This window comes from Somniosus microcephalus, unplaced genomic scaffold (assembly GCF_052327205.1).
Source record: "Somniosus microcephalus isolate GS21.2 unplaced genomic scaffold, FLI_Smic_1.0 unresolved_chr9, whole genome shotgun sequence".
Lineage (NCBI taxonomy): Eukaryota > Metazoa > Chordata > Chondrichthyes > Squaliformes > Somniosidae > Somniosus > Somniosus microcephalus.
The window spans coordinates 10,360,575-10,388,120 of record NW_028225187.1 but is presented as its reverse complement, the minus strand read 5'-3'; the positions used below and the strand labels follow the sequence as shown (position 1 = coordinate 10,388,120).

General features: G+C 46.9%; 1 protein-coding gene across 1 annotated transcript; it reads right to left on the bottom strand.

Annotated features, from left to right (window-relative positions):
- Window positions 1–151: 151 nt before the first annotated feature.
- Window positions 152–26,721, bottom strand: LOC147084741 (NACHT, LRR and PYD domains-containing protein 3-like). The gene is made up of 10 exons (XM_085979495.1): window positions 26,656–26,721; window positions 16,150–17,884; window positions 4,915–5,001; window positions 4,603–4,773; window positions 2,003–2,188; window positions 1,693–1,863; window positions 1,381–1,551; window positions 1,069–1,239; window positions 762–929; window positions 152–592 (listed from the first exon to the last, which is right to left on the bottom strand). Exons 1-10 carry the CDS (start codon window positions 26,699–26,701, stop codon window positions 508–510), a joined length of 2,991 nt encoding a protein of 996 aa, XP_085835621.1. The 5' UTR covers window positions 26,702–26,721; the 3' UTR covers window positions 152–507.
- Between the last annotated feature and the right edge of the window lie 825 nt (window positions 26,722–27,546).

Genomic DNA, 27,546 nt, shown 5'->3' with positions numbered 1-27,546 from the left:
CAGACACCCACTCACACAGACACACTCACAGATTCTGCAATTTGCAGAAACTTTCACATCCATTTTGAAAGGGGTGCAGCCTGGGAGCGGCTGAGTCACGTGACTCTGTGGCTGGGCCTCTGACCTCACAATGGGAGATGACGCGATCAGCTCGAGCTGGAAACCCTTAATTTAATTAAAATAAAATCAACAGCCGGAAATGGTCACACAATGGGAGCAGTGATGTCATCACTTGGAATGGTCACACAATGGGAGCAGTGATGTCATCACTTGGAATGGTCACACAATGGGAGCAGTGACGTCATCACTTGGAATGTTCACACAATGGGAGCAGTGACGTCATCACTTGGAATGGTCACACAATGGGAGCAGTGACGTCATCACTTGGAATGTTCACACAATGGGAGCAGTGACATCATCACTTGGAATGGTCACACAATGGGAGCAGTGATGTCATCACTTGGAATGGTCACACAATGGGAGCAGTGACGTCATCACTTGGAATGGTCACACAATCACTCTCAGTCCGGATCTTGTTCCCTGCAGTAACTCCAGCTGTTGTTTTCCGGATGAACTGAACTGATTCCCCAGCCTGAAACAGATTAAAGATTAAACAGGAAATAAACAGATTGAACAAGTGTAAATAACCGCGAGATTGGGGTTAATATTTCAATAATAATTACAGACAAAATTATCCAGAAAAGTGACTGAATCCCATTGATATTTTAATTATTACATTAAACTTTAACACAAGCACTCACCGGATCCACTCCAGACTCCCGCGGGTGCATATGAGGTGGCGGAAAGCGGGGACAGATCGGTCTGTGAAGTAGTTTGATCCCAGGTCCAGATCCGTCAGTGACTGGATTGTACTGAGAGCGGAGGCGAGATCCTCGGCACAAGAATCTGTGAGACCGACAGCCTGTAGTCTGGGGGTCAAAGAGAAATAACAGGAATCAGTGTCAATCCCCAGAGTTTACTAATAACACTATTACTGATACTAACAATAATGTTCAGTGTCAGACATCCAGTTATTATAAACAGAATCTCACACAATCTGGTACTTACTCCAGTTTCTGTATTTTACAGTCTGGGTTCCTTAGAGCCGCAGACAGTAGTTTCACTCCTGAATCTCCCAGTTTATTATAACCCAGGTTCAGATCCATCAGTGAGCGGTTTGAACTGAGAGCGAAGGCGAGATCCTCGGCACAAGAATCTGTGAGACCGACATCCCATAGCCTGGGGATCAGAGAGAGAAATAACAGGAATCAGAGCAAATCATCAGAGTTTATTAACAACATTATTACTGATACGAATAATAATGTTCAGTGTCAGATATCCAGCTATTATAAACACAAGCTCACACAGTCTGGTACTTACTCCAGTTTCTGTATTTTACAGTCCGGGTTCCTCAGAGCAGCAGACAGTATTTTCACACCTGAATCTCCCAGTTTATTATAACCCAGGTTCAGATCCATCAGTGAGCGGTTTGTACTGAGAGCGGAGGCGAGATCCTCAACACAAGAATCTGTGAGACCGACATCCCATAGCCTGGGGATCAGAGAGAGAAATAACAGGAATCAGAGTAAATCCCCAGAGATTATTAATAACATTATTACTGATACTCATAATAATGTTCAGTGTCAGACATCCGGTTATTAAAAACACAATCTCACACAATCTGGTACTTACCCCAGTTTCTGTATTTTACACTCCGGGGTCCTCAGAGCCACAGACAGTAGTTTCACTCCTGAATCTCCCAGTTTATTATAACTCAGGTCCAAATCAGTCAGTGAGCGGTTTGTACTGAGAACAGAGGCGAGATCCCCGGCACAAGAATCTGTGAGACCGACACCACACAGCCTGGGGATCAGAGAGAAATAACAGGACTCAGAGAAAATCCCCAGAGTTTATTAATAACACTATTACTGATACTAATAATTATGTTCAGTGTCAGACACCCAGTTATTATAAACACAATCTCACACAGTCTGGTACTTACCCCAGTTTCTGTATTTTACAGTCCGGGTTCCTCAGAGCCGCAGACAATTGTTTCACTCCTGAATCTCCCAGGTTATTATCGCCCATTTCACTGCTGCTCAGATCCAGATGCGTCAGTGAGTGGTTTGCACTGAGAGCGGAGGTGAGACCCTCAGCACAAGAATCTGTGAGACCGACACCGCACAGCCTGGGGATCAGAGAAAGAAATAACAGGAATCAGAGGAAATCCCCAGAGTTTATTAATAAGGTGAGGTCGGTGGAGGGTCGGGTGGGGCGGGGGTCGGTGGAGGGTCGGGTGGGGCCGGGGTCAGTGGAATGTTGGATGGGGCCGGGGTTGGTGGAGTGTCGGGTGGGGCCGGGGTTGGTGGAGGGTCGGGTGGGGTCAGGGTCGGCTGAGGTCGGGGTTGGTGGAGTGTCGGGTGGGGCCAGGTTCGGTGGGGGTCGGGTGAGGCCGGGGTTGCATGTGGGTCGTGTGGGGCAGGGGTCGGTGGAGGGTCGGGTGGTGCCGGGGTCGGCTGGTGTCGGGGTCGGTGGAGGTTCGGGGTAGGTGGAGGATTGGGTGGGGGCCGGGTTCAATGGAGGGTCGGGTGGGGCCGGGGTCAGTGGAAGGTCAGATGGGGTCGGGGTCAGTGGAGTGTCAGGTGGGGCCGTGATCGGTGGAGGATCGGGTGGGGCTGGGGTCAGTGGAGGGTCGGGTGGGGCCAGGGTCGGTGGATTTTAGGGTTGGGCCGAGGTTGGGGGGGGTCGGGTGGGGACAGTGGAGGGTCAGGTGTGGCCGGGGTCGGTGGAAGGTTGGGTGGGTTCGGTGGAGGGTCGGGTTGGGCCGGGGTCAGGGGAGGTTCGGGCGAGGGTCAGGTGGGGCCGGTGTCAGTGGAAGGTCGGATGGGGTCAGTGGAGGGCCGGGTGGGGCCAGGGTCAGTGGAGGGGCGGGTGGGGTCGTGGCCGATGTCGGGTGGGGTCGGGGTCAGGGGATGGTCAGGTGGGGAGAGGGTCAGCGGTGGGTCGGGGGAGGTCGGGGTTGGTGGGGTGTCGGGTAGGTCGTTGTCAGGGCCGGGTGGGTTCGGGGTCGGTGGAGGGTCGGGCGGGGCCGGTGTCGGTGGAGGGTCGGGTGTGGTCGGGGTTGGTGGAGGGTCGGGTGGTGTCGGGGCCAGTGGAGGGTCAGGTCTGGTGAGGCCAGGGTATGTGGAGGGTGGGGTGGGATCGGTGTCGGTGGCGGGTCGGGGGAGGTTGGTTTCGGGTGGGGTCAGGGTAGGGGGAGGGTCGGGGAGGTCGGGGTTGGTGAAAGGTCAGGGGAGGCCGGGATCGGGTGTGGTCGGTTGCGGGTCGGGGAACGTCGGGGTTGTGTGGGGCTCTGGTCGGGGGGGACGGGGTCGGTGGAGGGTCGGGTGGGGCCAGGTTCAGTGGAGGGTCAGGTGGGGCCAGGTTCAGTGGAGGTTCGAGTGGGGCCGGGGCCAGTGGAGGGTCGGGTGGGGCCGTGGTCGGGTCGGGTGGGTCCGGTGGCGGGTGGAAGGTTGGGTGGGGCCGTGGTCAGTGGAGTGTCGGTTGGGGCCGGGGTTGGTGGAGGGTCGGGTGGGGTCGGGGTCAGCTGGGGTTGGGGTCGGAACGGGGGATGTTGTGGACGGTGGAGGGTCGGGTGGGGACGGGGGAGTGTTAGGGTCCGGGGAGGTTGGGGCCGCTGGAGGGTCGGGGGAGTTCGGGTTTGGGTGGGTCCGGGGTCGGTGGAGGGTCGGGGGGGTCGGGTTCGGTGGAGGGTAGTGTGTGGTTGCGGTCGGTGGATGGTCGGGGGAGGTCGGGGTTGGGTGGGTTCGGGTTTGGTGGCAGGTCCGGGGAGGTCGGTGCCGGGGTCAGTGTAGTTTCGGGTTCTGAGGAGTGTCAGGTGGGGTCGGAGTCGGTGGAGGGTCGGGGATGGTGGGATTGGTGGAGGGTCGGGGCATGTCGGGGTCGGTGGAGTGTCATGGGAGGTTGGGTCGGGGTCGGAGGAGGGTCAAGTGGGGCTGGGGTCGGTGGAGGGTCGGGGGAGGTCGGGGTCTCTGGAGGATAGGGTGGGGTCGGGGTCGGGAGAAGGTCGGGGGAGGTCGGGGTCGGGTGGCATCAGGGTCGGTGGAGGTCGGGGTCGGTGGAGTGTCGGAGGAGGTCGGGGTCGGGGTCAGTGGAGGGTCGGGTGAGGTCGGGGTCAGGTGGGGTCGGGTATGGGGGAGTTTCAGGGGAGGTCGTGGTCGGTGGAGGGTCAGGTGGGGTCGGGTTTGGTGGAGGGTCGGGGGAGGTCGGACTCGGTGGAGGGTCGTGGGAGGTCGGGTTCGGGTGGGGTCAGGGGAGGGTTGGGGGCGATGAGGGTCGGGATGGGGCCGGGGACGTTGGAGGTTCGCCGGAGGTTGGGGTCGGTGGAGGATCGGGATGGGGCCGGGGTTGGATGCAGAGGCGAAATCCTCGGCACAAGAATCTGTGAGACCCACACCATCCAGACTGGGGATCAGAGAGAGAAATAAAAGGATTCAGAGTCAATCCCCAGCGTTTATTAATAACACTATTATTGATACAAATAATGTTCAGTGTCCAACATCCAGTTATTATAAGCATAATCTCACACAGTCTGGAACTTACCCCAGTTTCTGTATTTTACAGTCCGTGTTCCTCAGAGCCACAGACAATAGTTTCACTCCTGAATCTCCCAGTTTATTATAACTCAGGTTCAGATCCGTCAGTGAGCGGTTTGTACTGAGAGCGGAGGTGAGATCCTTGGCACAAGAATATGTGAGACCGACAGAATCCAGCCTGGGGATCAGAGAAAGAAATAACAGGAATCAGAGTAAATCCCCAGAGTTTATTAATAACACTATTACTGATTCTAATAATAAAGTTCAGTGTCAGACATCCAGTTATTACAAACACAATCTCACACAGTCTGGTACTTACTGCAGTGTCTGTATTTTACAGTCCGGGTTCTTCAGAGCTGCAGACAGTCGTTTCACTCCTGAATCTCCCAGTTTATTGCCACTCAGTCTAAACACAAATAGAGAGAGAAACAAACTGAATCATAGCCCGGATCTGACATATTTTTCTCTCTGGGTTATTACAGCAATCACTGAAAGTGCTTCAGGACATTAATTATCCTGTTTCCCCCGCGATTTCCCACCTGGGTGGTTCGGGTGAGGCTGGGGTCGGTGGAGGGTTGGGGATCCGAGGTCTGTGGCGGTCGGGTGGTGCCGGGGTCAGTTGGGGGTCGGAGGAGGTCGGGGTCGGTGGAGGGTCGAGGGAGGGGCGAGGGAGGTCGGTGTCTGGGTCGGGGGAGGGTTGGGTGGGGCCGGTTCGGGGGGCCGGGGTCGGGGGGCCGGTGCCAGGGGAGGGTCAGGTGGGGCTGGGGCCGGGTCGGGCGAGGCCAGGGTCGGATCGGGGTCATGGGAGCGTCGGGGGCGGGGTCGAGGTCGGGGGAGGGTCGGGTCGGGGTCAGGGGAGGGTCGGGGTCAGGGGATGGCCGGGGTCGGGGGGGCGGTGTCGTGTTCGGGGGAGTGTCTGGTGCGGCCGGGGTCGGGTTGGGCCGGGGTTCACGGCCTCGCTCTGGGGAATTGCAGGAAGCGCGTTTGGTGACCTCATTTGAAGACACACACATTGACTTTGCCTATTGTGCTCTCAGTGTTCTACAGTATTGAGGTTCTACAAACACTGACAACATCTGCACAGAGGAGCTCGGCTGCACCCAGGCTCTCCCAGAACTCCCTCTCGATGATTATGGAGGGAGCCACAGCCCGCAGGGAGTTTCTCGTCACTTCGAAGGGGTGGAAGAGACCCACACAGCCTGGTTGCACATTGCACAGTGGGTCTCAAGCAGGGATGTCGTCGGGAGGACCAGCCTGCAGTGACACAAACCTTTCAATGGTTTGAGTAGATCACAAAACTTTACTGCAAAGCCACACTTCACCTCATCCGGCTGTGCCTCTGATCACATCCCCATCACTCTGCCTTCCCTACCCTACTCCTGAACATCCTTACTCACACCAACTTACCTTGCACCTCCCCCATCTCCCTCTATATTATCACATCCCCATCACTCTGCCTTCCCTACCCTACTCCTGCACATTTTTACTCTCACCAACTTACCTTGCACATCCACCCATCTCTATCTATATTATCACATCCCCATCTCACTCGCCACCCCTCACACTCACCCTCAACCTAGTCCAATCATACCAACTAACAACACACAAGGGTAGGCAATTGTGTGTTTTAGCCCATGTTCATGCGAGGTTTCTTTTAATATGGTGTCTAACATTGAAATCTTTATTTTCAACACTTTCCGTTCCTGGACATAATTGTGTGCACGTTTCGAAGTGGCTTAGTGAGTTGCAGTGAATGGTGAGACATAACGGAACCCCTTGCAATGTTGATGAGTGTGACAGGAATGGTTTGGGCATTGTAGGGATGCTTTGTGTTATTGGTGTGGGCTGGTGTTAACCTGGCGCATCATGTGTCATCCAGGGCATGCAGCGTCAAGTGAAGAAATTCTGGCCATGGTGAGGCCATCTCTGGCGACCCGGTCAGCAATGTGGTCGGGTGTTGATGCCCTCTGTGCTGTGCAGCATCAGGAGTTGCGGAGAAGGTTGGTGTTGTTGTTGGTGCTGCTGGTATGACTGGTGCTGCGGGTGTTGGGGCTGATGGTGGTGGGATTCTGAGGCCCAAGGTGAGTCAGTATAAACCATACCCATGCTGATGTCATAGATGGCAGGTGAATTTGAGACGTCAGAAGCAATCTGTCAATGGTGAGAGAGGTTGTTCCAATGAGGTGACACTGGATAGAGAGTTTGCTCCAAGCACATGCAACCTGCATAAAGTTAAATCTGTCTTCCAAATGCAGAAAGCAACAGCCTCTTTGCTTGAAAAGTGAACAGCTGTGTGATGGGATCTTTTATAGCACATTTCCAGCTGTCAAGTAATGAAATGATTCCATGGCCATTCAACTCCTGCCCTGCTTACCTGACGTGATCCCCGAGCAGCGTGGACCACATGGGTGAACTGGAAAACTCTGAAGCTGAGCTGATAATAGTTGTTAATCCTTTGTTAACAAGGTCATAATGACCTGAATTGCCTCTCCTGCCGCTACGTGTCGGGTCTGCTTAGCGCTGACAGACCCGACATTTGTGAAAAGCGCGTGGCGGCGGGTTGACAGCTCGCCCACACTGGGAATTACCCTCACAGTATTACCCTCCTGGAGCTCAGTGACCGGCCATGGCATGTTGGCAGAAACTTGTCTCATTTCTGCTGTAAAGTGCCTAATTGAAAGATGAGATACTGTTCCTCGATCTTATGATGAACATTGTTGGAAGACTGTAAGAGGCCGAGAACGGAGAGATCAGAGTGGGAGTGGAGCAGAGACTTCAAGTGACAGGCGACCAGAAGCTCGGGGTCAGACTTACGGTCTGAGCAGAGGTGTTCCGCAAAGCAGTCGCCCAATCTCCGTTTGGTCTCCCCAATGTAGAGGAGACTGCAGCGTGAGCAGCGCATACCATATACTAAATTGCAAGTACAACAAGTACATCACTGTTTCACCTGGAAGGGGTGTTTGGGGCCCTGGACAGTAGGAAGGGAGGAGGTAAAAGGGCACGTGTTGCATTTCCTGCACTTGCATGGGAAGGCGCCGGGCAAAGGGGAAGGGTTGTTGGGGGTGATTGAGGAGTGATCCAGGGTGTCGTGCAGGAAGCGACCCCTTCCGAATGCTGAAAGGGGAGGTGAGGGGAAGATGTGTTTGCTGGTGGGATCACGCTGGATGTGGCAGAAATAGCGGAGGATGATCCGTTGAATGCGGAGGCCAGTGGGGTGAAAGGTGAAGACAAGGAGAAGCCTATCGTGGTTTCGGGTGTCATGGGAAGGGGTGAGAGTGGAAGTGCATGAAACAGAATGGACACGGTCAAGAGCCATGTCAACCACGGTAGAGAGGTATTCTCGGTTGAGGACCAAGGATGATACGTCGGATTCAATAGTATGGAACATAGTATCGTCAGAAAAACTGGGAGAATGGGCCAGCGTCCTTACAGAAAGTGAGGTGGGAGGAACTGTATTCCAGGTAGCTGTGGGATTCAGAGGGCTTATAATGAATGTTAGTCAATAGCAGCAATAGAGTTTAATTTGCCCCGTTACAAGTTTTAAATGTCCCTGTGCTCCAAGTTGATAGGGGAGGGGAGTCACAGGAACATAGAAACATAGAAGATAGGAGCAGGAGTAGGCCATTCAGACGCTCGAGCCTGCTCCGCCATTTAATGAGATCATAGCTGATGATCCAAACTCAGTACCCTTTCCCTGCTTTCTCCCCATATCCCTTGATCCCTTTAGACTTAAGGAATATATCTAACTCCTTCTTGAATACAGTTAAAGAATTGACTTCAACTGCCTTCTGTGGTAGAGAATTCCACAGGTTCACCACCCTCTGGGTGAAGAAATTCCTCCTCATCTCAGCCATAAATGGCTTACCCCGTATCCTTAGTCTGTGACCCTTGGTTCTGGACGTACCCACCATCGGGAACATCCTTCCTCCATCTAGTCTGTCTAGTCCTGTTAAAATTTTATAAGTTTCAATGATATCCCCTCTCATTCTTCTAAACTCTAGCGAATACAAGCCCAATCGACCCAATCTCTCTTCATACATCATTCCTGCCATCCCAGGTATCAGTCTGGTGAATCTTCGCTGCACTCCCTCCATGGCAAGAACATCCTTCCTCAGATAAGGCGACCAAAACTGCACACATTACTTAAGGTGTGGTCTCACCAAGGCCCTCTACAACTGCAGCAAGTCATCCTTCTTCCTGTACTCGAACCCTCTCGCTATGAAGGCTAACATACAAATTGCCTTCTTAACCGCCTGCTGCACCTGCATGCTTACCTTCAGCGACTGGTGCACAAGGACACCCAGGTCTCGTTGCACATCCCCTTCTCCCAATCTATTGCCTTTCAAATAATAAACTGCCTTTTTGTTTTTGCCAGCAAAGTGGATAACCTCGCATTTATCCACATTATACTGCATCTGCAATGCATCCACCCAATCACCCAGCCTGTCCAAATCAAACTGGAGTTTCTCGGCATCTTCCTCAAAGCATACACACGCGCACCCAGCTTTGTGTCACCTGCAAACTTGAAGATATGACTTCTAATTGCCTCGTCTAGATCATTAATGTATATTGTGAATAGCTGGGATCCTAGCATCGATCCCCGGAGTACCCCACCAGTCACTGCCTGCCACTCAGAAAAAGACCCATTTATTCCAACTCTTTGCTATCTGACAGAAGGCAGAGAGCTGGGATAAATGATTCATTCTCGGACAGGCAATCAGTAACTAGTGGTGTTCCACAGGGGTCCCCAACACTTTACAATCTATATTAACGATTTGGAGGAGGGGACCGAGTGCAACATGTCAAAGTTTGCAGATGATACAAAGATGGGATGGAAAGTAGTGAGTGAGGAGGACATAAAAAACCTGCAAAGGGACATAGACTGGCTAAGTAAGTGGGCAGAGATTTGGCAGATGGAATACAATACTGGAAAGTGTGAGGTTATGCACTTTGGCAGGAAAAATCATAGAGTAAGTTATTATCTTAATGGCAAGAAACGGGAAAGTACTGTAGTACAAAGGGATCTGGGGGTCCTGGTGCACGAAACTCAAAAAGTTAGTATGCAGGTGCAGCAAGTGATCAAGAAGGCCAATGGAATGTTGGCTTTTATTGCTAGGTGGATGGAATATAAAAACAGGGAGGTATTCCTGCAGTTGTACAAGGTATTGGTGAGACCGCACCTGGAATACTGCATACAGTTTTGGTGTCCATACTTAAGAAAAGACATACTTGCTCTCGAGTCAGTACAAAGAAGGTTCACTCGGTTAATCCCGGGGATGAGGGGGTGGTCATATGAGGAGAGGTTGAGTAGATTGGGACTCTACTCATTGGTGTTCAGAAGAATGAGAGGCGATCTTATTGAAACATATAAGATTGTGAAGGGGCTTGATCGGGTGGATGCGGTGAGGATGTTCCCAATGATGGGTGAAATTAGAACTAGGGGGCATAATCTTAAAATAAGGGGCTGCTCTTTCAAAACTGAGATGAGGAGAAACTTCTTCACTCAGAGGGTGGTAGGTTTGTGGAATTTGCTGCCCCAGAAAGCTGTGGAAGCTACATCATTATATAAATTTAAAACAGAAATAGATAGTTTCCAAGAAGTAAAGGGAATTAAGGGTTACGGGGAGTGGGCAGGAAATTGGACATGAGTCTAGGTTCGGAATGGTCATGGCCTTGTGGGTAGTGGAGTGGGCCCAGGGGCCGTGCAGCCTGGTTCTGCTCCTACTTCTTGTGTTCTAATTCTGTGTTAGATTTCAGGAGATGGTTTTATTCCTGTTCCTGGCTGGGGTGGAGATCGCCTTTACAGAAGGTAAGTACTGTAGAAAATATAGGGATAGAGTGATCTCCTGGAAGAATTTCGATCGCCTAGATGGGTCAGAGAGGAATTTCCCAGATTTTTTTTCCCAAATTGGCCATTGGGTCTTTATCTGGTTTTTCGCCTCTCCCGGGAGATCACATGGGTTCGGGTGGATGCACAGTGATAGAAGATTTGAGGTTAGGATCAGATCAGCCATGATCTTATTGAATGGTGGAGCAGGCTCGAGGGGCCGGTTGGCCTACCCCTGCTCCTATTTCTTATGTTCTTATGTAAGGTAGGGACAGGGTACTGAATTTGGATGATCAGCCATGATCCAATTGAATGGCGGAGCAGGCTCGAAGGGGTTGCGGTACCCCACTAGTCACTGCCTGCCACTCGGAAAAAGACCAGTTTATTCCAACTCTTTGCTTTCTGTCTGCCAACCAGTGCTCTATCCAAGTCAGTACCTTGCCCCAATCCCATGTGCCTTAACTTTACACGCTAATCTGTTATACACGAACTTATCGAAAGCCTTCTGAAAGTCCAAATACACCACATCCACTGGTTCTCACTTATCTATTTTACCAGTTACATCCTCAAAATATTCCAGTAGATTAATCAAGCACGATTTACCCTTTATAAATACATGTTGACTTTTTCAGATCCTGTCACTGTTTTCATTCAGTTCCTCCCTCTCATTAGACCCTATGTTCCTCGACATCTCTGGGGGGTTATCTGTGTCCTCCTTTGTGAAGACAGAACCAAATTATGCATTTAATTGGTCAACCATTCTTTTTTACCCAATATAAGTCCCCCCAATTCTGACTGCAAGGGACCTACGCTTGATTCAATAATCTTTTTCTCTTCACATATCTGTAGAAGCTTTTACAATCAGTTTTTATGTTCCCCGAAAAGTTACTCTCATACTCTATTTTCCCCCTCTTAATTTATCATTTTGTCATAAGAACAAAAGAACATAAGAAATAGGAGCAGGAGTAGGCCAATCGGCCCCTCGAGCCATTTAATAAGATCATGGCTGATCTGATCCTAACCGCCAATCCACTATCACAGAACCATCTCCTGAATCTAACAGAATTAGACACACGAAATAGGAGCAGGATAAGGCTACACGGCCCCTGGGCCCGCTCCGCTACCCACAGGGCCATGTCCGATCCGAAACTAGACTCATGTCCAAATCCCTGCCCGCTCCCCGTAACCCTTAATTCCCTTTACTTCTAGGAAACTGTCTATTTCTATTTTAAATTTATGTAATGATGTAGCTTCTACAGCTTTTTGAGGCAGCATATTCCATTGACCTTCCACCCTCTGAGTGAAGTAGTTCCTCCTCATCTCAGTTTTGAAAGAGCAGCCCCTTATTCTAAGACTATGCCCCCTAGTTCTAGTTTCACACATCATCGGGAACATCCTCCCCGCATCCACCTGATCCAACCCCTTCACATATGTTTCAATAAGATCGCCTCTCATTCTTATGAACTCCAATGAGTAGAATCCCAATCTACTCATCCTCTCCTCATATGTCTATCTCCTCATCCCCGGGATTAACCGAGTGAACCTTCTTTGTACTGACTCGAGAGCAAGTATGTCTTTTCTTAAGTATGGACACCATAACTGTATGCAATATTCCAGGTGCGGTCTCGCCAATACCTTGTACATCTGAAGCAATACCTCCATATTTTTATATTCTATCCCCTTAGCAATGAAAGCCAACATTCCATTGGCCTTCTTAATCACTTGCTGCACCTGCATACTAATCTTTTGAGTTTCGTGCACCAGGACCCCCAGATCCCTTTGTTCTTCAGTACTTTCCAATTTCTTGCCATTAAGATAATAGCTTGCTCTACGATTTTTCCTGCCAAAGTGCATAACCTCACACTTTCCAGTATTGTATTCCATCTGCCAAATCTCTGCCCACTTACTTAGCCTGTCTATGTCCCCTTGCAGGTTTTTTATGTCCTCCTCACTCACTACATTCCCTCCCATCTTAGTATCATCTGCAAACTTTGATATGTTACACTCGGTCCCCTCCTCCATATCGGTAAAAAAGATTGTAAAGAGTTGGGGCCCAGCACCGCCCCCTGCGGAGCACCACTAGTTACTGATTGCCATTCTGAGAATTATCCATTTAACCCAACTCCCTGCCTTCTGTTAGATAGCCAATCCTCTATCCATGCCAGAATATTACCCCAAACCCGTGATTTTTTAGCTTAGCAAGAATCTTTTGTGTGGCACCTTGTCAAATGCCTTTTGGAAGTCTAAATACACTGCGTCCACTGGTTCCCCTTTATCCACCCTCTATGTTACTTCCTCAAAGACCTCAAGCAAATTTGTCAAACATGACTTCCCCTTCATAAAACCATGCTGACTTTTCCTATTAAATGATGATTATCCAAATGTCCTGTTACTGTCTCCTTACAATGGACTCCAAAATTTTACCTACCGCAGATGTTAGGCTAACCGGTCTATAGTTTCCAGCCTTCTGTCTACTGCCCTTTTTAAATAAGAGTGTTACATTAGCAATTTTCCAGTCTGCCGGGACCTTTGCTGAGTCCAGGGAGTTTTGGAAAATTATTATCAATGCATCCACAATCCCTGCCGCCACTTCCCTCAAGACCCTAGGATGTAAGCCATCAGGTCCAGGTGATTTATTTGCCTTGAGTCCCATTATTTTACCGAGTACCACTTCCTTAGTGATTTTGATCGTGTTTAGCTCCTCCCCCCCTTTAGCCTCCTGTTTGTCCAGTGTTGGGATATTCTTACTGTCTTCTACTGTAAAGACTGATGCAAAATATTCATTCAGTGTCTTTGCCATGTCCATATTTCCCACCATTAATTTCCCGGTCTCATCCTCTAAGGGACCAACATTTACTTTAGCCACCCTTTTTCTTTTTATATAACTATAAAAACTCTTACTATCTGTTTTTTATATTTTATGCTAATTTACTTTCATAATCCATCTTCCCTTTCTTAATCAATCTTTTTGTTATTTTTTGATGTCTTTTAAAGTTTTCCCAGTCCTCTATCCTCCCACTAGATTTGGCTACCTTATAAGCCCTTGCTTTTAGTCGAATACTATCCTTAATTTCTTTACTTAGCCACGGATGGCTGTCTTTTCTTTTACACCCTTTTCTTCTCAGTGGAATATATATTTTTTGGAAGTTGTAAAATAACTCCTTTGCTGAATCCTAAACTGCTCCCGATCCTCAAGTTAGCTGATTTTTTGGAAGTTGTAAAATAACTCCTTTGCTGAATCCTAAACTGCTCCCGATCCTCAAGTTTGCTGATTTTTCTGGCTAATTTCCCTTGTTAGCCACGGTTGCGTCAACTTTTTTGTTTTATTTTTATGCCAGACAGTGATGAACAAATTCTGTAGTTCATCCATGTGATCTTTAAATGTTTGCCATTGCCTCTCCACCATCAACCACTTAAGTAACGTTCCCCAATCCATCCTAGCCAACTCGTGCCTCATACCATCATAGTTTCCTTTATATAAAATATAAGCACCCTATTCTCTGAGTCAACTACTTCACTCTCCATCTTAATGAAGAATTCTATCATCTAATGATCGCTCCTCCGCAAGGGGCCTCGCACAATAGGGTTGCTAATTAATTCTTTCTCATTATTAATACCCAGTCTAAGATGGCCTGATCTCCAGCCGGTTCCTTGACATATTGGTCCAGGAAACCAACCCGTATACACTCTAGGAATTCCTCCTCCACAGTATTGTTACTAATTGGTTAGTGCAACCTATAAGTAGATTAAAGTCACCCATGATAACTTCTGTGCCCTTATTGCACACGTCTCTAATTTCCCGTTTAATGCCATCCCCAACCTCAGCATTACTGTTTGGGGTTCTGTATACAACTCCCACTAACTTTTTCTGCCCCTTGGTATTTCTCATCTCTACCCATACAGATTCCACATCATCAGAGCCAATATCCTTCCTTTCTATTGTTTTAATCTCCTCTTTAACCAGAAATGCTACCTCACCTCCTTTTCCTTTTGGCCTGTCCTTCCTGAATATTGAATACCCTGGATGTTGAATTCCCAGCCTTGGTCACCCTGCAGCCACGTCTCCGTAATCCCGATTATATCATGTCCGTTTACATCTATTTGTGCAGCTAATTCCTCCACCTTATTATGAATGCTCCTCGCATTCAGACACAAAGCCTTAAGGCTTGTTTTTTAACACTCTTAGTCCTTTTTGAATTATTATTTACTGTGGCCCTGTTTGATTTACACTCTTGATTTCGCTGCCTTCCACTTTTGCTTTTCTCCTTCCTGTCTTTTGCTTCTATGCTTGCTTCCCATTCCTCTGTCTCCCTGCACAGGTTCCCAATCCCCTGCCATTTTAGTTAAAACACTCACCAACAGCACTAGCAAACACTCCCCCTAGAACATCGATCCCATTCCTGCCCAGGTGCAAACCATCCAGTTTGTACTGGTTCCACCTCCCCCAGAACCGGTTCCAATGTCCCAGGAATTTGAATGGCTCCCCCTTGCATATTCCTCTAGCCACGTATTCATCTGAAATATCCTTCTATTTCTACTCTGACTAGCATGTGGCACTGGTAGCAATCCTGAGATTACTACTTTTGAGGGTCTACTTTTTAATTTACCTCCTAACTCTCTATATTAAGCTTTTAGGGCCTCATCCCGTTTTTTTACCTATATTGTTGGTCCATATATTCACCATGACAATTGGCTGTTCTTCCTACCCCTCCAGAATGCCCTGCAGCCTCTCTGAGACATACTTGACCCTTGCACCAGAGAGCCAACATACCATCCTGGAGTCTCGTTTGCGGCCGCAGAAATTCCTATCTGTTCCCCTTACAATAGAATCCCCTATCACTATAGCTCTCCCGTTCTTTTTCCTCCCGTCCTGTGCAGCAGAACCCCACCCATGGTGCCAGGGAGTTAGCTACTACTGCTCACTTTATACCTATTAAACTGGCCCTACATATATTTCAGGTGCAACTGGCCCGAATGTTTTTGCGGAATTTCTGGAAGTTCCCTCCCTGAGCGGGGCCTCACACACACGGGGTGGATCATGGGGAATTCCTGGATTCACTGCCCCCGGTTTACTCAGGAGCCGCTCGCTGTGTGCGAGGCCCCACCGCTGGCTGGTGTGTGTCTGCACTCCGTTTAGATTAGAACCTTTTCACCAGCAGGTTTAAGATCCTGAATATCAATCTTTACTCAATGTTCAGGACTGTGAATAATTGTAAACAATTACAGCTGAAAGAATTCCCGATTCCCCAATATTCCCAATCCAGGAAACTACCCCCTCGACAGGAAACACCCTGCACGGTATTGGAGTAAATATCGAAATGTTAGTGATTTAAACTCTGGTTTCTTTCCTGTTTCTAGTTGAAATGGTGGATGTGGAAAACATTTTAAATCAATTTTATCTTTACTGCCGGATTATGTTTTATGTTTACATTCTGCTGCCATGCTTATTAAATATGATTAATTTAATTAAATTATCAGACTGGAAGTGACCTGTGTTTGCTGATCTGATAAAGACTGTAAAATCCCTACTTGTTCACAAGGGTCCATTTTAGTTTCTCCAGTCCTTAGGGAATTACTAACTGAGCCCCTTATTATTGGTCATATTTTTGTTGAATCTGATTCTCTCTGGTTTAACTGAACTGTTTGTTTCCCTACATTACGGAGCCACAACACAATCCCTGACTGTTCTTCAAATCGCCCAACAGTTAGAGACAAATAAACAGTTACCTCAACACATGGCATTTGTGCAGTACGGGTCCCAACCGCTGGAGTCCTTCACACTGAATGTAGCAGTCTCCTAGATCGAGTTCTTTTATTGTATCACAGAATCCAATGATGTGAGACAGGACCGCACAGTCAATCGGGGTCAATGTCAATCCACGAAATGTAAGTGATTCCACAGATCCCACTGTGGCCCGAGCTAGTGCAATATTCTGAGACTCAAACAGGTAGTGGAATGTGTTCAGGAGGTTCCTTTTACCAGTTCCATTCTCTGTGTCTCCAATCTGTCCTTCAATCTTCTCCTTCACCCAGTCAATCACTCGGTAGGTTGTTTGATGAAGAAATCGACCCAGAAACAACTCCAGGGGCCGAGCTGCCTGTGTGGAGGAGAGACCAGCAACAAAACGGAGAAATATCTCAAATCGCCCATCTTCCTTGCTGTGGGCTTCTCTGAGGAGTTTCAGGATGTCCCCGGGATCTGGAGTCAGGAATTGTGCGAGTGCGGCTACAAACTCTTGGATGGTGAGGTGCGGGAACGTGTACACCACGCTCTGGACAGATTCATCTCTCTCCAAAAGTTCCATCATGAACCCAGACAGGAACTGGGAAGGTTGCAGATTGTACTTAATCAAATCTCCATTTCCAAACACAATCTTCTTCTCGGAGACTCCTGTGAAGGCCATCTCACCAAGCTTCAGTAACACATCACGTGGGCTTTCAATCTCTCGGCCATGGCTTTTCAGAATGTTGTATATAAAGCAGGAATATAGTTGGGTGATGGTCTTGGGAACTCGCTGCTGATTCCTGTCTCTTTGTGTAAAGAAGGGACCCAGCGAGAGGCCGAGTATCAAGCAGTAGGAAGGGTTGTAGCTCATGGTGTACAGGATCTCGTTCTCTTCCACGTGTTTGAAAACAGCTGCTGCCACCGTCTGAGCTTCAAAAAACTTGTTGAAAAATTCCTTCCGCTCTTCAACAAATCCCAGGATTTCAGCCCAGACACTGATCTCAGCCTTTTCCAATAAATGTAATGCAGTGGGGCGGCTGGTCACTAGCACTGAACATCCTGGGAGCAGCTTGTGCTGTATTAAACTGTACACAATGTCAGACACTTCACACCAGTCTTCAGGATCTGTGCACATGTGCTGAGGTTCAGTATTTCTCCGATTGTCAGCAAAATCGATGCTGTCCTTAAATTCATCCAAACCATCGAATATAAACAGCAATCCCTCTGGGTTCTTCCAGAGCTCCCTAAGAATATTCCCAAAGTAAGGATACAGATCCAGTATCAGATTCCTCAGGTTTATTCTACAGTTAATAGCGTTCAAATCCCGGAATTTAAAACTGAAAACAAATTGAAAGTTTGGGTATATTTTCCCAGTGGCCCAGTCATGAACAATCTTTTGTACCATTGTTGTTTTTCCAATCCCCGGGACTCCGCTCACTGCTCCTGAACTCCCAGATTTGGATTTTCTCCGGGAAAAACAGCTCTGGAACAATTGATCAGTTCGGATTTTTTCCAGCTCTCCCCGGAGATGTTTCTCTCTCCACTCTTCATGGTCTCGGCCTCTTGCCAGCAATTCATGTTCCACAAGTGTCCGATCTCGAACAGTAGAAATGATCGTTACTTCAACGTATCGATCAATCAGCTGGAAAATCTTAACCTTCTCCTTAATTAGGATAGTGTTCACTCTCAAGGTTTCAGTTTGTACCCGGAGTGTTTCCTTGTGTTTCTGTTGAACATCTTCAATTAGAACAGAGAGAAAGTGGTCTCTATGTTAGTTGAATTGACATAAAGACAACATCTCAATAACATTTCATTATTCAGTAAAATTTTGCAAGGTTTAATTCACAGCTTCAATAGAGGTGCGTGTAGAAATTAAATCTCAGTTAATGGAAACCTCGTTTGAAAGTGAACAATGGCCGAGAAGAGTTTCAATCCTCACTTGATTCTAATATTCACTGAACATGCAGGTTTCAATGATATGACTTTTCCCTCTGATGGTTAATACTTTCCAGCCTGCCCTTTACTATTGATCTCCTCGAGGCTGGAGAAGAACTTGGAGTGGGAGGGGGAGGATCCAGTTGTCGTGGCCCACGTAGGAACCAAAGACAGAGGTATAACTAGGAAAGAGGTTCTGCTGAGGAAGTTTGAGGAGCTAGGTTCCAAATTAAAAAACGGAACCTCAAAGGTAATAATCTATGGATTGGTACCTGAACGCCGCACAAATTGACATAGGGAGAAACAGAATAGAGGTTTAACTGTGTGGCTCAACGAGTGGTGTGGGAGGAAGGGCTGTCAATTTATGGGGCACTGGCACCAGTACTGGGGAAAGAGGGAGCTGTTCCTTTGGCATGGGCTCCACGGGGCTGGGACCAGTGCCCTGGTGAACCGAATAACTGGGGCAGCAGACAGGGCATTAAACTAATGAAGGGGAGGGGGGTGGGAGGCTTCAGGAAAGAGTAAATTTAAAAGCAGTGAGAGAAATGTCAAGGCTCTAGAACAGAGTAGAGTTTTGAGTAAAAATAAGCAGAGAGCGCCAGGATGGGACTGAGAGATTAACAAAGGTAATAAGGCATCAGTGACTAAGGTGACATCAGGGAAAAACAGAAATAAGCTAAAGCTAATGGCACTATATCTGAATGCGTGAAGCATTTACAACAATCTGGATGAATTAATACTGCAGACAGAAATTAACAGGTATGATCGAATAGCCATAATGGAGACGTAGTTGCAAAGTGGCCAAGGTTGGGAACTAAATATTTCAGGATACTTAACTTCTAGAAGAGTTAAGCAAAATGGAAAAGGAGGAGGGTTAGCCCTGATAATAAAGGATGGAATAAAGACCGTAGAGAGAAAGCATCTTACGTCTGAGAATTAAGAAGTGGAGTCAGTTTGGGTGAAGCTAAGAAACAGCAAGGGGCTGAAAACATTGGTGGGAGTTGTGTTTCGGCCCCCCAAACAGTAGTTGTAACGTAGGGCAGAGTACAAATCAGGAAATTAGAGGCGAATGTAACAAGGGTAATACAATAATCATGGGGGACTTTAACCTACAGAAAGACTGAGCAATCCAAATGTGCAGTAATACTGTGGAGGACGAATTCACGGAATGTATGCAAGTTAGGTTTGTAGATCAGTATGTTGAGGAACTAATTAGGGAACAGGCTATTTTAGATCTAGTATTGTGCAATAAGAAAGCATTAATTAATAACCTTGTAGTAAAGGGGCCTTTAGGGAAGAGTGACCATAATATGATAGAATTTTACATTGTGTTTAAAAGTGATTTAGTTAAATCTGAAACTAGGGTCTTAAATCTAAACAAAGCAAACTATGTAGTTATGAGGGACGAGTTGGCTAAGATAGATTGGGAAACTACATTAAAAGCTATGATGGTAGACAAACAATGGCTAGCATTTAAAGATTTAATACATAATTTACATTCCTTTAAGGCACAAAAACCCCACAGGAAAAGTGTTCCTACCGTGGCTAACAAGAGACGTTAAAGATAGTATTAGATCAAAGGAAGATGCTTACATTGTTGCCAAAAAGAGGAGTAAGCCTAAGGAGTGTATTTTAGAATTCAGCAAAAGAGGACCAGAAACTGATAATGAAAGGGAAAATAGAATGAGAGGACACATAAAAACAGACTGCAAAATCTGTTGTAGTTATGTAAAAAGGGAAAGATTTGCGAAAGTAAATGTGGGGTCTTTACAGGCTGAGACAGGAGAAATTTTAATGGGGAATAAGGAAATGGCAGATAAATTAAATAAATAGGTTGTGTCTCTCTTCGCGGAAGAAAAATGCAAAAAAATTCCTGGAAATAGTGGAGAACCAAGGGTTCAGCGAGAATGAGGAACTGAAAGAAATTAGTATTAGTAAAAAGAAGTACTGGAGAAATTAATGGGACTGAAAGCCGACAAATCCCTTGGACCTGATGGCCTACATCCTAGGGTTTTGAAAGAGTTGGCTATAGAGATAGTGGATGCACTGGATGCCATTTTCCAAAATTCCCTTGATTCTAGAACGGTCCCCGCAGATTGGAAGGTAGCAAATGTGATCGCATTATTTAAGAAAGGAGGGAGAGAGAAAATGGGGAACTACAGACCGGTTAGCCTGATATCAGCCATAGGGAAGATGATAGAATTTATTATTAAGGAAGTGATAACAGGGCACTTAGAAAATAATAATAGGATTGGGCAGATTCAAAATGGATTTATCACAGAATCACAGAAACCCCACAGTGCTGATAGAGGCCATTTCGGCCCATCGAGCCTGCACCGACACATATCCCACCCGATCCCCGTAACCCCTACACCAACACATATCCCACCCTATCCCCGTAACCCCACGTATTTAATCCCTCTAACACTAAGGGTCAATTTATCATAGCCAATCATCCTAACCCGCACATCTTTGGACTGTGGGAGGAAACCGGAGCACCCGGAGGAAACCCACGCAAACACGGGGAGAATGTGCAAACTCCACACAGACAGTTACCCGAGGCCGGATTTGAACCCGGGTCCCTGGCGCTGTGAGGCAACAGTGCTTGCCACTGTGCCACTGTGCTTATGAAAGGGAAATCGTGTTTGACGAATCTGTTAGAGATTCTTGAGGTTGTAACTAGCAGAATAGATAAGGGGGAACCAGTCAGTAGATATGGTGTACAGGAAACTTTGTGATATCCGGCACTGACGGGACCGAGCTGTTACCGTCCCATCAAAACTGCTGGACAAACCAGTGCTAATGTTGAAACATATGGAGGTTTTCAGCTCCGTGTGAATCAACAAACCCTGTTGCTTAGCAACAGCTTCTAAACAGTCGGCCCGTACCTTGGAAGCATCTCTGTAAATTAGCAACAGCTTTTGTGAGACCTTGCAGAGCCTGACTGGTGAAAAAAAAGGAACGTGAAGAAAAAAACCTAATGAAACGGCTCCTGACATTTGCTGGTGGATCGAGCATTCCGGACAGGTAACCTCCGGATAAACCAAAGTTTCCTGTATTTGGATTTTCAGAAGGCATTCAGTAAGGTACCACACAAGAGGTTGTTAAACAAAATTAGGGCTCATGGGATTGGGGGATAATATACCAGCATGGATTGAGGATTGGTTAACGGACAGAAGAGAGTAGGAATAAACGGGTCATTTTCTCGTTGGCAGGCTGTAACTAGTAGGGTACCGCAAGGATTAGAGCTTGGGCCTCAGCTATTCACAGTCTACATCAATGATTTGGATCAGCAAACCAAATGTTATATATCTAAGTTTGCTGATGATTCAATGCTGGGTGGGAATGTAAGCTGAGGAGGTTGCAAGAAGGCTTCAAGGGGATAAAGACAGGCTAAGTGCGTGGGCAAGAACATGGAATATTACGTGGAGAAAAGTGAATTTGTCCAATTTGGTAGGAAAAATAGAAAAGCAGAAATTTTTAAATGGTGAGAGATTGGGAAATGTTGCTGTTCAGAGGGACCTGGGTGTCCTTTTACACAAATCACAAATTTAACATGCAGGTAAAGCAAGCAATTAGGAAAGCAAATGGTATGTTGGCCTTTATTACAAGAGGATTTGAGTACAAGAGTAAAGACATCTTACTGCAGTTGTATAGGACCCTGGTGAGACCACAGCTGGAGTATTTTGTACAGTTTTGGTCTCCTTACCCATGGAAAGATATACTTGGCATAGAGAGAGAGTAACAAAGGTTCTCCAGCCTGGTTCCTGGGATGGGGGGATTGTCCTATGAGGAGAGATTGAGTAGACTAGGCCTATATTCTCTACAGTTCAGAAGAGTGGGAGCTGATCTCATTGAAACATACAAAATTCTTACAGAGCTTGAGAGGGTAGATGCAGGGAGGATGGTTCCCCTGGCTGGGGAGTCTAGAACCAGGGGTCACAGTCTCAGAATAAGGGGTGACCATTTAGGACTGAGATGATGGGACATTTCTTCACTCAGAGGGTGGTGAATCTTTGGAATTCTCTACCCCAGAGGGCTGTGGAGGCTCAGTCGTTGAGTATATTCAAGACAGAGATTGATAGATTTTTGAATATTAAGGGAATCAAGGGATATGGGGCTAGTGCAGGAAAGTGGAGATGAGGTAGAAGAACAACGATGATCTTATTGAATGGCGGAGCAGGCTCGAAGGATCAAATGGCCTCCTCCTGCTCTTATTTATTATGTTCATTACAAATCCACACACAATCCTGGTTATAAGACAGTAGACTTCTAGTGGATCAATCATTCGCACAGTCAGTGGTGCTTACAATCTTCAGAAATGAGAAATGGGACATTGGATATCTGTGGAAGAGGGACAGACTGTGAATGGTCAGAAGCCCACGATTATTTTATCAGAACTTGGGCACGTTATTTATGATATTTTGTACATTGGGTGATGGACAGACTGGGAAGGGAAGTAAGTTCCAATCGGCAGATTATTTGATCCTTAACTGAGATCCCAACCCCATATCCTGTCCATCACCAAGACCGCCTACTTCCACCTCCATAATATTGGCTGTCTCCGCTCTTGCCTCATCTCATCTGCTGCTGAAACCCATACCAATGTCTACGTTACCTCCAGATGAACAACCCCAACCCTCTCCTGATCAGCCTCCCTATTCCAAAGCACTCTTGGTCAGCCTCCCACCTTGCACCCTCCAGAAACTTGAGGTCATTCAAAACTCTGCTGCCCCTAACCTAACTTGCCCCAAGTCCCGTTCACCCCTCACCCCATTCGTCGCTGACATACATCAGCGCTGCGTCCAGCAATGCCTCATTTTAAAATTAATCATTTTTGCATTCCGATCCCTCCATGACCTCACTCTCCCAATCCCTGTAGCTTCCTCCAGCCCTACATCCCGAGATCGCTGCACTCCTCCAATTCTAGCCTCTTACGCATTCCAAATTTTCATCATTCCATCATTGCCAGCCTTTTTTCAGCTTTCTTGGTCCTAAACTCTGGAATTCTCTCTTTAATCCTCACAGATCCTTAACAGAAATCCACTGTCCTTATATCAGGACTCGAACATGTTATCTGTGGTATTGTGGGCACTGAGCGAGAGACAGGCTGTGAAAGAACAGGAGATAATTTGCTGTTGCTTCAGGACTCTGTTTATCTGGTGTATTAACTCCACTTCCACAGTCACCTGATCACTGGTGAAGGTTACTGTCATTGTGAAGGTACAGAGGCGAATGAGAAAGATTATTCAAGGTATTAGGAGTTTAGGTTGAGGGGGCTAGTTGTGCTTTGTTTGGGCAAGAGACTTCTGTGTTGAAACGTTTTAATGGAATTCCCAACATTAGTGCAAGAAACAGGCTCACATTTACAAATTAATTAGTAACCGAGAAAATTGAAAGTCAGAAGTAGGAAGGGAAACCAAGCTAACTTTTTACCCCAAGGGTTATAGGGCGGGGGAACAGTTATCAGGGAAGAACACTAAAGGGGCAGTGTTAGTGGAGTACGGAGACAAGTAAATGCGATTCTGTGGATACACTGAGAGGAGGGCTAGTTGGGTTCATCTCTATAATAGAGAAATGCTCATTTGGGACAAATGGCCATTTGCTTTCCCTAATCATTACATAGGATACAGGCCATTAAACCCAACCAGTCCATGCCGGTGTTTATGCTTCACATGAGCCTCCTCCCGCCTTTCCTCATCTAAATCTATCAGCAGAACCCTCTATTCCCTTCTCCCTCATATGCTTGTCCAGCCTCCCCTTAAATGTACCTATACTATTCGCTTCAACCACTCCCTGTGGTAGCGAGTTCCACATTCTCACCACTCTCTGGGTAAAGAAGTTTTTCTGAATTCCCTGTTGGATTTCTTGGTGACTGTCTTTCTTGATGGGCTCTAGTTATGCTCTTCCCCACAAGTGAAAACATTCTCTCTGTATCCACTCTATCAAAATGTATCATAATTTTAAAGACATATATTAGGTCACCCCTTAGCCTTCTTTTAATCAAGAGAAAATAGACCCAGCCTCTTCATCCTTTCCTGAGATGTATACCCTCGCATTACTGTTATCATCCTTGTAAATCTTCTCTGCACCCTCTCCAGTGCCTTTTTATAATATGGTGACCAGAACTGTACACTGTATTCTTAGTGTGATCTAACCAAGGTTCGACACAGGTTTAGCATAACTTCCCTACTTTTCAATTCTATCCCTCTAGAAATAAACCCTAGTGCTTGGCCTAGCTTACCTGTGTCGCAACATTTAGTGATTTGTGTATTTCTACTCAGGGATCCCTTTGTTGCTCTACCCCACCTAGACTCGCACCCTCCAAGTGATGGGCGACCTCCCTATTCTTCCTACCAAAATGTAGTACCTCACATCTTTCTGTGTTGCACTTCATCTGCCAATTATATGCCCATTCTGCAAGTTTATTAATGGCCTCCTGTTACTTGTTGCAGTCCTTCTCAGTACTGACTATCCTCCCCCCAGAATTTGGTGTCATCTGCAAATTTAAAAATTGTGTTTTTAATTCCTATGTCTAAATCATTAATGTGAATTGTGAACAGCAGTGGTCCCAGCAGTGATCCTTGTGGAACACCACTACCCACCTTCTGCCACTGTGAATAGCTATCCTTTACTCCTACTCTCTGCTTTCTGTCCTGAAGCCAGCCAGCAATCCATTCTGCTACTTGTCCCCTGACTCCACATTCTCTGACCTTGCTCATCAGTCTATTATGGGGTACCTTATCGAAGGCTTTTTGAAATCATATCCTGTTATATTGTGTTTCAGAAATTGTGAACCCAGAATTTGCGGTTGGAATGATGGCGAACTGACAGCATTTGCCATGATTCCTCCTTTGAAGCTGACTGCAACTTCGGGATTTTGGCACATGAGCAGGTGCATGCGAAAATCCTGAAGTTGTGGTCTTGTCAATGACAGCTACGGAACTAACTGCGCTGTGCCCCCCCCCCCCCCCACCCCACAGAGCCGGGAATCAGTGTCAATACCAGATCAGGGAAACTGAAGAGAAATTCAGCTCTTCGACAGTATGCACACTGTCCAATTCCTCACAAAACGTGAGATAGAAAGGAATTGCTGAAACTGGGGAATTAAAGCGTTATTACTAGTAAACAACTGTTAAGGGTCTGGAAACTAATTTTACTTTTGCACAGTTTGAAATTTGTCCATTTTAATAGAAATATTTGTTTTAAGAAGATTTTCAAAAGAAATATTTTAATGTTTGCCAATCTTTATATCAGGTTTGGGCAAACATTGAAATATTTATTTTGAAAATAACTGGACCAGCCTCATAAATACTATGGCGAGTGTCTCACCTTCAGACTCCCCAAAGCCTTGCCACCATCTACAAGGCACAAGTAAGGAGTGTGATTGAACTCTCCACTTGCCTGGATGAGTGCAGCTCCAACAACACTCAAGAAGCTCGACACCATCCAGGACAAAGCAGCCTGCTTGATTGTCACCCCATCCACCACCTTAAACATTCACTCCCTCCACCACCGGCGCACCGTGGCTGCAGTGTGTACCATCTACAAGAAACACTGCAGCATCTCGCCAAGGCTTCTTCGGCAGCACCTCCCAAAACCGCAACCTCTTCCACCTAGAAGGACAAGGGCAGCAGACAAATGGGACCACGACCTCCAAGTTCCCCTCCAAGTCACACACCATCCTGACTTAGAAGTGTATCACCGATCTTTCATCATCGCTAGATCAAATTCCTGGAACTCCCTCCCAAACAGCACCATGGGAGTACCTTCACCACACGGACTGCAGCGGTTCAAGAAGGCGGCTCACCACCACCTTCTCAAGGGCAACTAGGGATGGGCAATAAATGCAGGCCTTGCCAGCGGCACCCTGATCTCATAAACGAATTTTTTTTAAATTTTGATTTGAGTTAAAGTTCAGAAAACCCAACATTCTCGACACGGTGAACGTGAGAATCTTCTGCGAAAAGAACTTTGGGGCCAGCCTCCCCGAGGGCCCCACCATCACAGAAGCCAGTCTTCAGCCTATACAATTCACTCCAGATATCATGAAAGTGCACTGGATACAGCAAAGGCTATGGGCCCTGACAACAGCCCGGCTGTCGTGCGGAAGACCTGTGCTCCAGAACGAGCCACCCTATCAGTCTACTCTCAATCATCAGCAACGTGATGGAAGCTGTCTTCGACAGTGCTATCAACAGCACTTACTCACCAATAACCTGCTCACTAATGGCCGGTTTGGGTTCCGCCAAGACCACTCGGCTTCCAACCTCATTGCAGCCTTGTTCCAACCATGGACAAATAACTGAATTCCAGAGGTGAGGTGAGAGTGACTGCCTTGACATCAAGGCAGCATTTGACTGAGTGTGGCATCAAGGAGCCCTAGTAAAGCTGAAGTAAATGCAAAACGGGGGGAATATTCTCCACTAGCTGTTCCGCGTTTCAGATCTGGAGTCACTGTGGAGCATCCACGAGGCTGAGATCTATGTGGATAGCACGTTTAACGAGGTGGTCACACCACAGGTAAAGATTGTACATGCAGACAGGTTTGAACTCCCCATTTCGTCACTTACCTTTCAGGTTACCGGGTATTTCGGATAAACATTCTGCGATGTTCATGTAATCAAATGGATCAGAACCTGTTTAAAACAATTAACTTTCATCAATTCAGATCTGGGTGATATTATAGTAAAATCTGCAGTGTTTGAATCTGTCATTGAATTCAGTGGGTGATGTTACCGTACCAAGTTCCTGTATTTCTTTCAGTATTTTGTTCAGCTTTGGTAACCTGTGGCGCATTTTCACCAAGGATTCCCACATCACCCTTCGGGCCCCAGAGCCTTTCTCCATCACCAGAGTTAGGAGTAGTTTGGAACTGTCCGCCCGGTTTCCCTTCTCTGCGAGCTCAGTGACTGCCTGTAAAGAATAGTAATGAATATATTGAGGAGATGAGTGAAAGACAAACACTGATAATGAGAAGGAAAGGATCTGCTCAGTGATGGGATCTCCCAATTGTTTTGAGCACAGAAAGCAGTCACTGGGACGAGTACTGACCCATTCTGAACATGGGCTGAGGATTCTGTAAACATCTTGATTCACTCATTAACGGGAAATAAATGAGATAAAAGGAAAATAGAAATCAGGAATATTGTTCTTGGAGAGTGAGGAATCACTGAGAATCTGCAATAGGTTTAATGTGATTAGTATTCTCTGTGCTTCAGTGTCCAACATGACATCAGATTCCTGATTGACAATAAGATGCACTCGTTTCTCACACTTACTTCCTGCTTTCACACTTTGTTATTTACCAAGAACTAAACCAACAGCGAATCGGAACTCGAGTGGCAGGGAAGGGACGATTCTGAAGTGAGGGAAGCTGCTAGAAAACTACCTGAGCAATTACATCGACAAATCAAAGCAACCACTGTTGATTTATCGGTCACATAAATCGACCAAAAAAATGA

What these genes read in the sequence shown, in the direction of transcription:
- LOC147084741 (XM_085979495.1), bottom strand. Translation starts at nt 26,701, where the DNA reads ATGAACATCGCAGAATGTTTATCCGAAATACCCGGTAACCTGAAAG. An exon ending in TGTAAAATACAGAAACTGGG is followed by an intron (nt 2,189 to 4,602) that starts GTAAGTTCCAGA and finishes TCTGATCCCCAG; the next exon opens with GCTGTGCGGTGTCGGTCTCA. An exon ending in GGGAGTCTGGAGTGGATCCG is followed by an intron (nt 593 to 761) that starts GTGAGTGCTTGT and finishes AATCTGTTTCAG; the next exon opens with GCTGGGGAATCAGTTCAGTT.